At 34.1% G+C, this 13,794-nt stretch overlaps 1 protein-coding gene across 4 annotated transcripts in view; it reads left to right on the top strand.

Moving 5' to 3' along the window:
• Nucleotides 1-13,794, top strand: part of LOC112044206 (uncharacterized) — a 232,273-nt gene that overhangs the window by 92,256 nt on the left and 126,223 nt on the right. For 2 of the 4 annotated variants that reach the window (XM_024079955.2, XM_024079957.2), the window contains exon 1: nucleotides 11,993-12,153. The exons of the other annotated variants lie outside the window; for them this stretch is intronic. In XM_024079955.2, coding sequence (XP_023935723.1) covers nucleotides 12,074-12,153 — 80 coding nt within the window. In that variant the 5' untranslated portion in view covers nucleotides 11,993-12,073. Of the gene's footprint in view, nucleotides 1-11,992; nucleotides 12,154-13,794 lie in introns of those variants that run through there. 4 annotated transcript variants of the gene reach the window in all.

Genomic DNA, 13,794 nt, shown 5'->3' with positions numbered 1-13,794 from the left:
AGAGGTTGGTTATAAAACGCTTACAGAGTTTTTAGCTATTAGTTAATTAATAATTTAGTCTTAGTCTTTAGTCTTTTCTTTCATCCATTTTTTTTTATTCACTTTTCAATTTAATTTTTTTTTAATTTGTTTGTAATAATTTTATATAAAGTATTTAGGTACGTAGTAGTCTACTTTATAGTATTGTAATCTGTGGTTTCCGAAGCTGGTGTCATAGTTATAATTTTTATTTATATTACTAATATGATAATATGATTGTGTACTATGATGTTGTTTGTAAGCCCTCAATAAAATAAAATAAAATAAAATAAAATAAAATAAAATAACTGATTACCTTTATAACCATTATTTTTCGCATATGCCTGCGAGCTCATAAATATAAGTAATACTTTACAAACATCCTGTTATAAAATAGGTCAATAATAAGAACCGTGTCGGTTAAAAATTTTCTTTGTTAACAAATCATTACTTTAAAATACTGATCTAAGATTGCAGTCTGCTTTTGTGTAAATAATAAATTATTGTAAATACATCTCACTGTAATTCATGATATCGAGTTGTTAAATCTTGCATAAAAAGATGTCAAAAAATGTTACATAACAGTATCATGCATTTTCTAACATGTTATTGTAAAGGAATACACGGTCTACGTTACATTTACGAAGTAACCGGATATAAGAGTATATTTACCGGAACCAAATGCCAGTCATGGTTTGCGTGACCGTATTGGAACACCATAAAATCAATTGTGTGGTATTGTATGAACAGTCGATACAGCATTTAGTGGCCATTCAAGCTTTTCAATTTGACATTATGTCCTGTTAACAATACACTAAACGTTTTATTTAAAGCATACAATTGCATATTTTAAAAAATCTAAATTAGTGTCATTATAAGTAAAAATTATACATATATCAAAGTATATTTTGATTAAGTAATTATGGAATGTTCCAAAGGCTTAACAAAATAATCAATGTTACTCAAACTTTGATTTATTTTGCTCATGACACCACAATCGATTATTTTGAAAATTAAACAAATTCTAAAAATAATAGTACTGTATTTAAATTGTATGTATGTGTATTTGTGAGTGTCATAAGCTATATCTTATCATTGTAGTCATTACGTGGGCGAAACTATATTTACGTTATTAAAAAAAAAATATTAATTGAACACAATATTACAATCTTATCTGAAAACCACAGTTAGTTAGTCGTAATATCGTAACTTATCTCAAAAGCCATTACAGATCGTTGACTGCTACAATAAATCATTTTTACAGACGCGTGACGTGCGAGTAATGGGCGTCAATCTAATAGGAAATGGTTTATATCTGTCTCGTTTAGGGTTGTATCACAAAGGAATTTGAATGTGAAAGTGTCCTAAAGATATCCATACGAAAAGTAATAAATGCGATTTTGTTATACTTTTACGCCTCAACGACCCAATTAATCATCATGAAATTATGCGTTCACAAATACAGAATACTATCATTCAGAGAAAGATTTCAATGGAATAGAAAAAACGAGTTATGCCCAAGCAGCGAACGCGGTGCGCGTAGTAACCAAAATAATTCGAATAATGTTCTTATTGATATCCAAGAGTAGGTAAATGACATTTCCCTGTTGACAATGTTATTTTTAATAACAATGGGTTTTACGATACGAATAATGTGGTCGTTATTAATTTGATGTTAATTCTATTATGTAGCCAACTTACGTCAAAGTTAGTGAATTTTCCTGCAAGTGGGCCATCTGCTTAATCAGTCAGATAGTATATTTTGTTGTCAGAGAGTTTGTTGTAGGCTCTTCTCAGAGCAAGGCGCGTTTGGAACCCTCTTTAGTTTTAAGTTTTCGACTATTATTACCACCATTAGATTAAATTAAATTTTTAACATGATCTTGACCTTTCAAAAGTGCTTGTAAACTAAGCCTAATTGAAATAAATGAATTTTGACTTTATAAACAAAACATTTTGTTATCGAAATGGAGTTTTAGATCAGTGAGCACTCTGCCGTATAGTTTATAATGACGTTAAAGCGAGCATGATGTTACGGTGAAAGTAATCGATTTGTGTGCATACAAATCTGATCATACCGTGGATGGTTATTGGTTGCGTAATAATTTATACAAGTAGATAAGTAATTTGGTTATACGAATGCTTTGGGTATATTTTTCCACTGATTGGATACGCTGCTACGGGTCGTTGATTTGATTTCTATTTATGTTTAGTTCAAAGGTCCGAATTAAGGTAAAAAACAACAACAAATCCATCTGAAATGTAATTTTTGTTAATTTTTTTTTATTCAGAAAGAATTCAATAAGGAACTTAAGCTAACTTACAAATCATGCCTACGTGGAATGGTGGCAAGAATACTGGCTGCATTTCCGCGCTGGATAGCATGACTGAATCTTTGCGCAAAAAATGAGCCAGCCCTTCTGTATATGTTAAAATATATAATAATAAACATATCTATGTTTTCAACAAACATTTTGAAGTCATACCTGCTGAAACTTTTAATTGAGTGTTGTAAGAAACGGCTGAACCGTTTCTTGTTGTTGAAACGTTTGATGTAAGTGTATGTTACAATATTTTTTTTTATTTTGTTTCAGGTATGTATACAGAAGTGGAGAGTACATAACTTGAAAAAAAAGATAACTACAACCAAAATGTCAATTAAGGTATTTACGAATAAAAACAGCCGGTGGACGTCCACGTCCAAACACAACGGTCTTGAGCCGCCAGCGTCCAGCGGCTCCCTGCAACCCGCTTGATATCCTCGATCCTAGTGAGGGGTCACTTTATCAACTTCGCTGAGCTATGTCAGTGACTTTAGTTCGTCTGCGGATCTCTTCATTTCTGTTTCGATCATGCAGATTAACTTCAAGCGTAACTCGCTCCATCGCCTGTTGAGTGACTTTGAGCCTTCTTATAAAGCCCATAGTTAGCGACCAAGTCTCGGATTGAAAGAAAGAAGGAAAACTTTCAGTCTCCATATAATGGGAAATGCTGTATATCACACACTTTCATTCTATAATAAAATACCGCAACGTCAATTATGATCAGATGAGACTGCAAAAAAGATTTAAAACATGTCGTCGAAACAAAAAGTTCAATCAAGCAAATTCATTTATCCTCTTCGAGAATTACGTTGGCCTTTTGCGTGGTGGCCCAGATAAGTCCTGAATGCCCTGATTTATCGTACGCCTTCATATTATGTAAAGACTAATGGTGAAGAATGATTTTGCGAAAAAAAATTGACCAATGATCGAGTGATGTTGCTCCTCCAATATCTTTATTCATAAAACATGTAAAGTCACTCACTTGAATACTTTTGTATGGACGTACGTATCCATCAATTAGTACAATGTAGGCTGCAAAGATAAGAGGCTTATAATAAACATGCTGATGCCCAAGATTTTGTACGCGTGAATTTTGAATTTATAACCAGTAGGAACCACTCCTTGGAGGGTGAAATTTTGGAAAATACTTTCTTCACCGATGCCTGTGTCAAAACAACTATCCGCGTGCTAAATACACTGAACGAGTTTGATGTAGTTGAACGAAAAACGTGGCTTTATATCAAATAATTTTCAATTTCAATCGGTTTAGTAGATCCAGAGATTACCCCCTACAACCTCGCAAACTTTACCTCTCTATAATATTAGTAACTATAGAAATTATAGATATAATCATCATCATCATCAACAACCCATATTTGGCTCGCTGTTGAGCACGAGTCCCCTCTCATAATGAGTAGTTACGCCTTAGTTCAACACGCTGGCCAAATGCGGATTGGCAGACTTCACACATGTAGAGAGTTTAGGTTAAAAATCTCAGGTATGAAAGTTTCCACACGATGTTTTTCCTTCACTGTTTGAGTGACTTCACGGCTTCACCCATGATATTTAATTTCTTAAAATTATATTATAACTGGAAAGTTGTAGGTGCATGTCCCGGACCGGATTCGAACCTACATCCTCCGAATCGCAGGCAGAGGTATCCACTGGGCTATTACGACTATCACCAAGATATATTAGATATAAATAGATAATAGGTATAGGTCGTTTTATAAGCATAGAACGTTTACCTAACTGCATAGGTACGTATATAGTGACGTCATAAGGTGTCCTAACAACTCGCTGTGACTATGACGTGATGGGCATGAGGCATGCGGACTGACAGACAATTCTGCATACAAATCGAGTGAAATTGAACAATTATATGTGAACGTAATAAATGAATCGAAGTTTTGTCTAGAAGGTTCTGTAACAGGTGCCTATTAGGTCTAGAGTCTAGGATTAAAGTACCATACCCATGTGATAATTACCGATAGGTTATATATTAATAGGATGCCAAATTTAGCTGATTGGAGGCTCCGGCTGTGGCTAGTTACCACCTTATCGGCAAAGACGTACCGCTAAACGATTTAGCGTTCTGGTACAGTGTCGTGTATAAACCGAAATGAGTGTGGATTTTCATCCTACGCCTAACAAGTTAGCCTGCTTACATCTTAGATTGCATCATCACTTACCATTAGGTGAGATTGCAGCCTAGGACTAACTTGTAAATAATTAAAAAAATAATAGAGGTAAATAAATCTAAACAGATGCAGTTAGTCCCTGAAGATATCTTCAAGTATGTATGCTATAAATCTATATTGTTGTATAATGCGTTAGGTACGAATTTACACAATTCAAATGTAAGTGTCTCTTTTGAATAAACAAATTTACCTTAAAAAACAAACTCTTATGTAATGTAATTAAGCTAAAGTTTTAAAAATAATGTATTAATCAACTTATATAACAGGTAGGTATAAATTGAAATAAAAACATTGTACCTAAATTATTAAACACATTATAAATTTTACTTTTAAGGTTGCAACCTATGACCTTCCGGTTTTCATATTATATACATCATAGAGCTACTGTTTAGATAAACTTAAAGGTATTTTTATTGAAAAATAATTATTTATAGGCGTAATTAGATAGATAACATCACACCACTAATGAGATCACTTAAGGAGGATGTCCTCGTTGCGTTTATAATTAAACCATAAAAATTGCTTCGATTTACTAAAATTTACTAAAATCCAATTTATATACACATAGGAAATATCTAATCGAATGATTGATGAGTAATTTAATAAATTAACATCAGTGTGACGACTGATTTTATAAGTTTAAAGGTCGCAAAACTAGAACATCCTTTTCGGCATAATATAATTTATCATTTTCGAGTATAACACAAGTTAATTTGATATAGGCAATTATATATGTTAATTAAATATGTTATATATATTATATAATAGACTCCGTGCCACGAAAGAAGTCCCGCGGCTAAAACCTGAACTAAAATTGACATGATCAAATGTTAATGAGCGCCATTAAGACATTAGCGCCGCGTCTAAGGGACTTGTTTCGTGGCGCGAAGTACAGTTTTGATAAATTTAAAAAAGAATTATCATTAACTTCCACTACTTCTTGACTGTGTTAAACGTGACGAGAAAGGTTTTGGATTTTTTTGGGAGGACACAGAAGACCATTTTGTACTCACAAATACATAAACGCAACTAATAGGTTGTATAAAATATTCATTTAGATAATATTTGAGTACGTATTAGAAATTCACACAATTCACATAGGTACCTGTTATTAAGTATAATTAAAAATACAAATGTTTGTATATCTTTATTGATATAATAAACCTAGAAATGATTAAATATCTCTCGATAAAATTATACAGCAAAGAAATCGAAAATAAGAATATTTGTGTCATTTCCATCGACAGGCGGCCCACTAACTTCATTTGTGTTCACTTTTACAGTGAAGGATTTATTTTGGCGACGAATTTTAAATAACAACAATTCGTTCATTCATTTCACTCACTTGACGATGGATGACATTTCTACTATTTATTTATTCTTACATTACCGTATTTTGGAATAGAAAACGGTTGTGTACAATTTTGACTTACAGATAATAAATATTATCACCATTGTACCGCTAGGTTATTGCGTAGTCTACGAGTATATTCATTAGACACTTTCCTCGTTCCTGATAGACACTATTGAGGTTTAGAATGTTGTCACCATTACAACAACAAGTAATAAGTGAGGTACTTCTACACAACTGAGTATCGTGGTCTACTAACATAATTTTGATTGGGTCCGCTAATTATAGCATAACTAGCGGACCCAATCAAGCTTCGCCATGATAGTTATACTAGCAACCAATCGCAAGAGAGCTATCGGCGACAAACTCTCGAGTTTTTCTGGATTTTATAATATAGATTAATATGTTTACTATCGGAAATGAGTGCTGAATAACCCTTCTTTAAGTCGAATAAAAAGCTGTCTAGTCTTTTTAAAATCCAAAAAACCTGAGTCCAATATTCAAATGAGTGTGCTAAAGTCTTTATTTGCAAACATTTATTTATTTTCCCACGTACATATTTTCCCATACACATCGATACGTTCACTCTCTCCCGTGACGCAAATGGCATGTCGATTCGACGTGAACGTCGGTACCGTGTCGTCGTCGTGGCCGCTGAATGGCCATTGTGTTGCTAGATCCAACAGATTGCGGTCGCGTGTCACCGGCACGCGTCATCCAGCGTTTCTTTCACGAACACCGGTATAAGATATTTTTATCTCAATGCCCACGTAACGTATAAATGGAAGTGAATGTTAAATCCGCCGACGTTTAAAAGGTTTCGACTCGTTTTTTACTTCAAATCGATTTGAATAGGCGACGTAGAGTCGGAATATCGAGGCGTATGTTAACAATATATGTGCGCTTTTATTTCTTTTTTTTTGTTATGTGAATTGGTATTCGCATCTCATATTTTTAAGTCAAGATTTGAAAGCTGTGCTTCATGGCTGCGAAATTTCTTATTCAACGTGACTGACCAAGACGGATGGCATAATTTTTCTAAAAAAAACCTATCTGAGTTGTCTTGGTCTGTATCGTTTTAAAAGAAATGTTTGAATAGGTCTATGGTAGACGAACGGATTGAATTAAACTCCGCGCCACGACACAAGTCCCGTAGATGTGGCGCTAATGTCATAATGGCGCTCATCGTCATTTGATAATGGTAGTTTTATTGTCATTTGTGTAAGGCGCTGTCAATTTTAGGTCAGGTTTTAGCCGCGGGACTTCTTTTGTGGCGCGTATTCTATTGTATATTTTCCGAGATTGAAAGTGATTTTTTATATTAGTTGACCTATTTTATTTGATCTTTTAAAAAGAGAAAGATGGAACAATATGGAACTTAAGCTAACTTATCCTAATAACTATACATACATACAAAAAATTTGCCAGCCCTTCTGTCACCAGTCGAGGCAACTAGCCGCGGTGAAATTATTCGGTAAAATGTTTTGGCAAGATTTTTTTTTCTAAAAGAACTATATCTAAATAAATAAATATTACTTAATTAAAAGCATCACAGTACGTAAATAAAAATACCGAAAAGATAATAAAAAGGACACTTAATTACAATTGTTCGCGTGATCTGATACGATCGCCCCGCCCACTTTCCCTGATACAAAACAATTAACGCTGAATTAAGATTGATCAACTGATTTAATAGATCGTTTACATTACGAACAAAACAATCGATTAAAACAGAGAAACATCAATTACTTGCAAAGAATAAATAGAACGCAGACGTCCCTCGTATTTCTACCCATCTTGGTCAAATCGCCCACTTTCCCTATCACGGAATAGTTAACTTCCAATTAAGTGTTATCAACTGATTTCAATCGAATGTCTAGATTAGAGTGAAAATTAAATAGATTACAAAAACTTCTTTAGGTATTTATACGTTGGTAATTAGTAATTACTATGTATACTCCAACTTAAATTTTTATTATTATTTCTTATTTATAAATCGTTCAGGGAATAGTACTTTTTGTAGTATTTTTTAACTTTTATATTCTTTGCAGTAAAATGAACTCTTGTTTGCTGTTAAAATTAAAGATTAATTTATATTCTAATTGGTGTTAAATGTATATTATGTAATTAAATTTGAAGAGTAGGTCACATCAAATTAGCTTACATGAATTTAATCAAGACAAATGACCTCAATGTTAATCAGGGATGAAAATTGCCATCACGATCTGCGGTTGTTACATATTCAACGGTTAATATGTTAATTACGTTTGACTATTAGCATCTGATTGTCGGTAGGATGGTAACTAGCCACGGCCAAAGCCTCCCACCAGTCAGACCTGGACCAATTGAAAAAACCTCAATCGGCCCAGTAGGGGATCGAACCCAGGATCTCCGTCTTGTAAATCCGCCGCACATACCACTGCACCACGGAGGGCGTCAAATTAAATTACCTGTAGGCCTAAGATGCGACCGACGTTGTATTTTTTTTTAAATAATAAGCTTTACGGCTCTGGGTTCTAGACCTTTTGAGTCCCGACCAACGACGTATATTGTGAAGAGAAACAAACAATTAATGTCAACCAAAAGCGGCGCAACCAGAAATATCGTTGGGTTTGGACTTGAAATATCTTTAATTGCGTTTGGACGAAAGAGATGGGACTGTGACTACTCCGCCGCCATTGGTCGGTCGACATTATGTGTCGACTCTTCATGAGATATGTCGTTGGCAGCATGTTAGGCCTACTGCAAATCATATGAGGGATATGGCAAAGACAAATAAGGCAACAAAATACAGAATAAGCGATCAATTTCAATACCTCACGTCAGAGCTTCCTTGTCGGCGAACAACAAATGCAATGAGTCGCATTACATCACCTATATTTATATGTTGTGATCTACGAATTAATTAAAACGCTATTTTCTAACCCTAGAACAATTACACAATTTTCCCATGCTACTAATGCAACAAGTCATGTAACTTGCGGGCATACGATTAACTACAAAAGAGCACGCTAATAAACTCTCACAGCCCGTATTGCAATGGGATTAAAGCCTATTTTATTTATATCTAGATGGTGCATCATATAAACACGTGTCATATAGCGAGCATATTTCTTAGTTCCCGTCGCAAATAACTGTGTAACCAGTCATCATTTTGTTCTATTAGTCAACACAGTGCAGTCCCTTGAGAGTTTTCGTTGCAGTTTTTTCCACACGCTGGGTGTACTGATTGGCATCTCGTTTACATCATTTTACTGATAAGTCAGTAATCCCATTATGAGTATGTGTCAGGTCTTTATTTTCTATACTAGCTGTTTCAACCATATACATCACATTCCCGTTGACATATAAGAATAATAATTAACTTAATTCAAATCAAATCAATTATTTCAATTAGGCTTAGTTTACAAAGACTTTTTAAACGTCAGATAATAATATTATTACTGATAATAACTAGTCAAAAACTTGAAATTGAAGTTACGAGGTTTCCAAACGTGCTTTGATCATAATTATGTTATCTACCATATAATAATCTATCTCTTTGTAAAATTTCACCGATATCTGTTGAACCGTTGATCCATTTCCGATCCGATCCGTCAAGCTTTGCGCTTAGCTTATACTTACCTCAATTATTAACTATCGTTTTCTTCAAATTTTGACTTCAAATTGTTTTCAACTTCAAACGCAAAAGTATTTTACTGTAAGTTAGAGACAATTGCTTAGTTTCAAATTAATTGATTATGTTTTTAAAGCATCTTTACATTTGATTTAATTTGTAAGTCATCTGATTAGAAAACTACATACCGATGCAACAGATAGTGTACTACATGTTTTTACATGCTTGACAAGAGCTCTAATTTCAAACGTTAATTACATTTAATTTCACTTACACAAGTCAATCTTCTAGTTTGTTCCGTCGAAATTTTTTTTTATATACATTTCTAATGTTTACGTTTTTCTAAACATATTATTATTATAATCAGGATCAGTTTATCCACTAGACCAATAGACCAGCGGTAATGTGAACCAATCATAAGGATGTCATGGTACAAAAATTCAGAACAGTTACTTCGGCAGCGTACTAGTAAGTGCGAAATATGTTCTATACCACATTTTATATTCGTGAGGCGTACCGTAACGGTAATACCAAACAGGACCGTCGGTATTGTTCCCTGGCGGTTATATAATTTTAATGTGAATGCACTAGCTACCGTCTGTATAGTATAGTTACTGATATTGAGCAATATCTTTGCAAAACTTCACTTTAACAAATTATTATTTGAATGTTTGTCAACTCCATATATTTCTCGTTCTTTTTTAATTTTACTTAAATGTACAAATTTTTGTTTATGATTTTGAAACATTCGAAACGAAGACAACATAACTCAAAAATCTTTTTAACGTACACTCACAGATTTTTTGTTTGACTTAATACTACGTAGAGTTTGGCTAATGAAAGTACAGACTGAAATCGCCCGCCAAATTAATAAAAAATCAGAGTAAATTCTGAAAATTATAGTGCAAACATTAGATTAACTGAGTTTAATACTTATTTATAAGTAGTGATCATTCACAAACAAAATATAATTTAAACAAATTATAAAACGTATGTTTTTTTTAATTTATTAAAATGATTTTATAAATTCGATGACGGGCGATTTCAGTCTCTACTTTCATTAGCCAGACTCTAGCTAATTCTAAGATTCCGAGTAGAGTCGAGCCGTCGAGATTTCGAAAATTAATGTGGCTAACCTTGACACAGACAGATGTGGACCCTTGGAGTCGCGGTTTGAACTTCATTATTAATGAATATACGAGTATTGTAAGAAAGTTATCTTATTAGTTAGGTTTTTTGAAAAGTAAGAAGAATATTGGTCAAGTCAATTATTTTGTGAATCAAGGTTTAATGAAATTGTGTTGTTTGTTGTTTCTAAAGGAACGTCAAGTTAATGAGATTTGAGCATCCAAATAAACTTTAATAATTTGTCATCTTGTTGCAAGAATGATCAAAACATTTCCTAATCTAACAACAAAAGCGCCGCTTGAAACATAGTCTCTACGTGCATCGAGAAAATTTGTATATCTCCATCAGGACTTCCTAGTTTGCAATTATAAGCTCCACAATTGAAATGAACATTAAGTTTTACAACTCTATCTGCATATTTGTTTGTATTTATTTTTTATGTAAATGTCAAAGGCTTGTCTTCTATCAAATTAAGAAGAAGATTATATCCTTAATAAGAGGGGTTAGGCCAATAGTCCACCACGCTGGCCCAATACGGATTGGCAGACTTCACACACGCGGAGAATTATAAAAATTCTCATGTATGCAGGTTTCCTCATGATGTTTTTCCTTCACCGTTTGAGACACGTGATATTTATTTTCTTAAAATGCACACAACTAAAAAGTTGAAGGTGCATGCCCCGGACCGGATTAGAACCCATACCCTCCGGAATCGGAGGCTGAGGTCAGATCCACTGGGCTATCACGGCTCTCAAAAGAGATTACTGGTACATATTATGTTGCACATCAACATAAAAAATCACTGCAGGACAAAGACAGTTTATCTTACAAAATCCATAGGTACTCCTAAAATGGTTTCTAACGTGGAACCGTACAAGAACGTTGACCAGCCTGAACAACGGTCTACTCTTTAGTGAATTAAATTAAATAGATTATAAATTCTTCTATATATCCCAAACCAAAGATCGCTCCCTGGATCTCACCTAACTGCACTATAGCTGTTCCAGTAGAAAGAAGGTTCATGATGATTTTTTTACTAACCTATTGTGTAACTTTTACCCAATTTTGTTAGATAATTTTTTTCACTTTCATGAATTCAAATCGACTCGTCCACGAAAATTAACGTTTGTGAGCGTTCACAATAATTACAACAGCCGTTTCAACAATGCAAGCATGAATGCACCTTTCTCTTTCACTCGTATCGGTTCGCTCACCGGCTAGAGTGGGATTTCCCAACGGTATAACAATGTACTTGCCTCTAATGACTGGATATTATAAGGCTAAAACTTGAAATTTTTATGTTAATAAGATTGCGATGTGCTGTTCTAATTATTTCATTAGTTAAGAGTGGTCGCGCGTTGTGTGTGGTCGTGTTGTGGTGTTGTTTTGTTGGTTGTTGTTGATCGGGATTGTTGTTTGTTGTATTGTTGTAAATATGGATTTGCGGAATCACAAGCTGTTCCGGCTGAGGAACAAGACGAATCTGTCACGATCATCTTCGATATCAACTCCGAGGTATGTGGAGAAAGTTTTTCCGAGATATTGTTCACGGTTTATGATTTTTATATAATGCTTTTAGCGACCTTGCTGACGTAGTGGACGTTGTCCTGAGTTCGATACCCGGCTGGTGTCAATTATGTGGATTGAATTAAGAATTTGGAATGAGCTCTAATACATCAAGGCTGAAATGTAGAGAAAGGAAAATTCAATTAGGTCACTTTTAATTTTGTAAACTCGGACCCCAAATACCTATGTATGTAAGTGTTTCAGATATAAGCTATCAACAGAAAAATCTTTTAAAATTTTGCATTTTCAAGGATGTAACAATTTTCCTAACAAAACCCACCCACCAGCCAAAGGAGGTATGGAGGATATAAACAGTGACATATTGTTGTCTATACCTACATAAAGCTAGAGTTTAGCATCTTTGATCTTAGGGGCTTATTCAGATACTGTTTAAATGGTCCAGAATTCGAATGACCAAGCAAATAAAAAAATATTTTGATTATTTTGCGGAGAATTTCTCATAGCAGTTTAAGGTAAAAGTAACAAAACTAAACAATTTAGAACAGAAAGTTACTATAGTATGGTATCAACTTGGTGAAAGTTACCAAAGTATGTATAGGTATTATAATTGTACGAACAATGCAATGAAATTCTACTATTAGTACTCAATAGCTCGACGGTAAAAGAGGCTCATCCCCGAAAGATCGTGGTTCGATCCCCGCCCGCTGTACTATTGTAGTACCCACTCCTAACGCAGTCTTTTCTGACTAGTTGGAGGGCAATGGGAATATTGGTCATATTTAAAAAGATATGGTAAATATTCATATAATAATACTTAGATGACTAAATCACCTGGCGGTAGTTACATCTTGCTGATGAGGTGGTAACTAGCAGTTAATGTTTACTATTAGACAAAATCTTGACGGCCTCCATGGCGCAGTGGTATGCGCGGTGGATTTACAAGGCGGCCCTGGGTTCTATCCCCGGCTGGGCCGATTAAGTTTTTCTTAATTGGTCCAGGTCTGGCTAGTGGGAGGTTTCGGCTGTGGCTAGTTAACACTCTACCAAGACGTACCGCCAAGCGTTCCGGTATCTTGTCGTATATAAACCGAAATGGATGGATGATTTTCATCCTACGCCTAACAAGGTAGCCCGCTTTCATCTTAGATTGCATCATAACTTACCATTAGGTGAGATTGTAGTCAAGGGCTAACTTGTAATGAATTAAAAAAAAACCAAGCCATTAGGAAGATTTTAAATCCTACACTAAATTTAACTGGAAATCGAATCCATGACCTATCCGGTTACTAAACAAGCATCTCCAACTGTGCCAGTCTTCAATAATGATGTATAAAACAATTAATTTAATATTAAAGACCTTTCGATGTTTCGTCAACCTTTCTATTTTCCATGTAACTCACATGGCTTGACATTAAAATATCATTTTAATGATTGTTCTGTTAAGCAATTTCAAATAAGTATGATTGAATGATTTATTGACCTATCGGAATGATAAGTGATTAATTATAAAAAACACATGCAAATAATAAATCCTTTAACAAGAGCTAAATACCGAAGATCACGTTTATGCATACAATTATCTTTATATATGCAAATACATTTCTTTACTCACTGATAATAATCGCACAT

Source organism: Bicyclus anynana, chromosome 1 (genome assembly GCF_947172395.1).
Source record: "Bicyclus anynana chromosome 1, ilBicAnyn1.1, whole genome shotgun sequence".
Lineage (NCBI taxonomy): Eukaryota > Metazoa > Arthropoda > Insecta > Lepidoptera > Nymphalidae > Bicyclus > Bicyclus anynana.
This window is presented reverse-complemented; position numbering and strand designations above follow the sequence as displayed.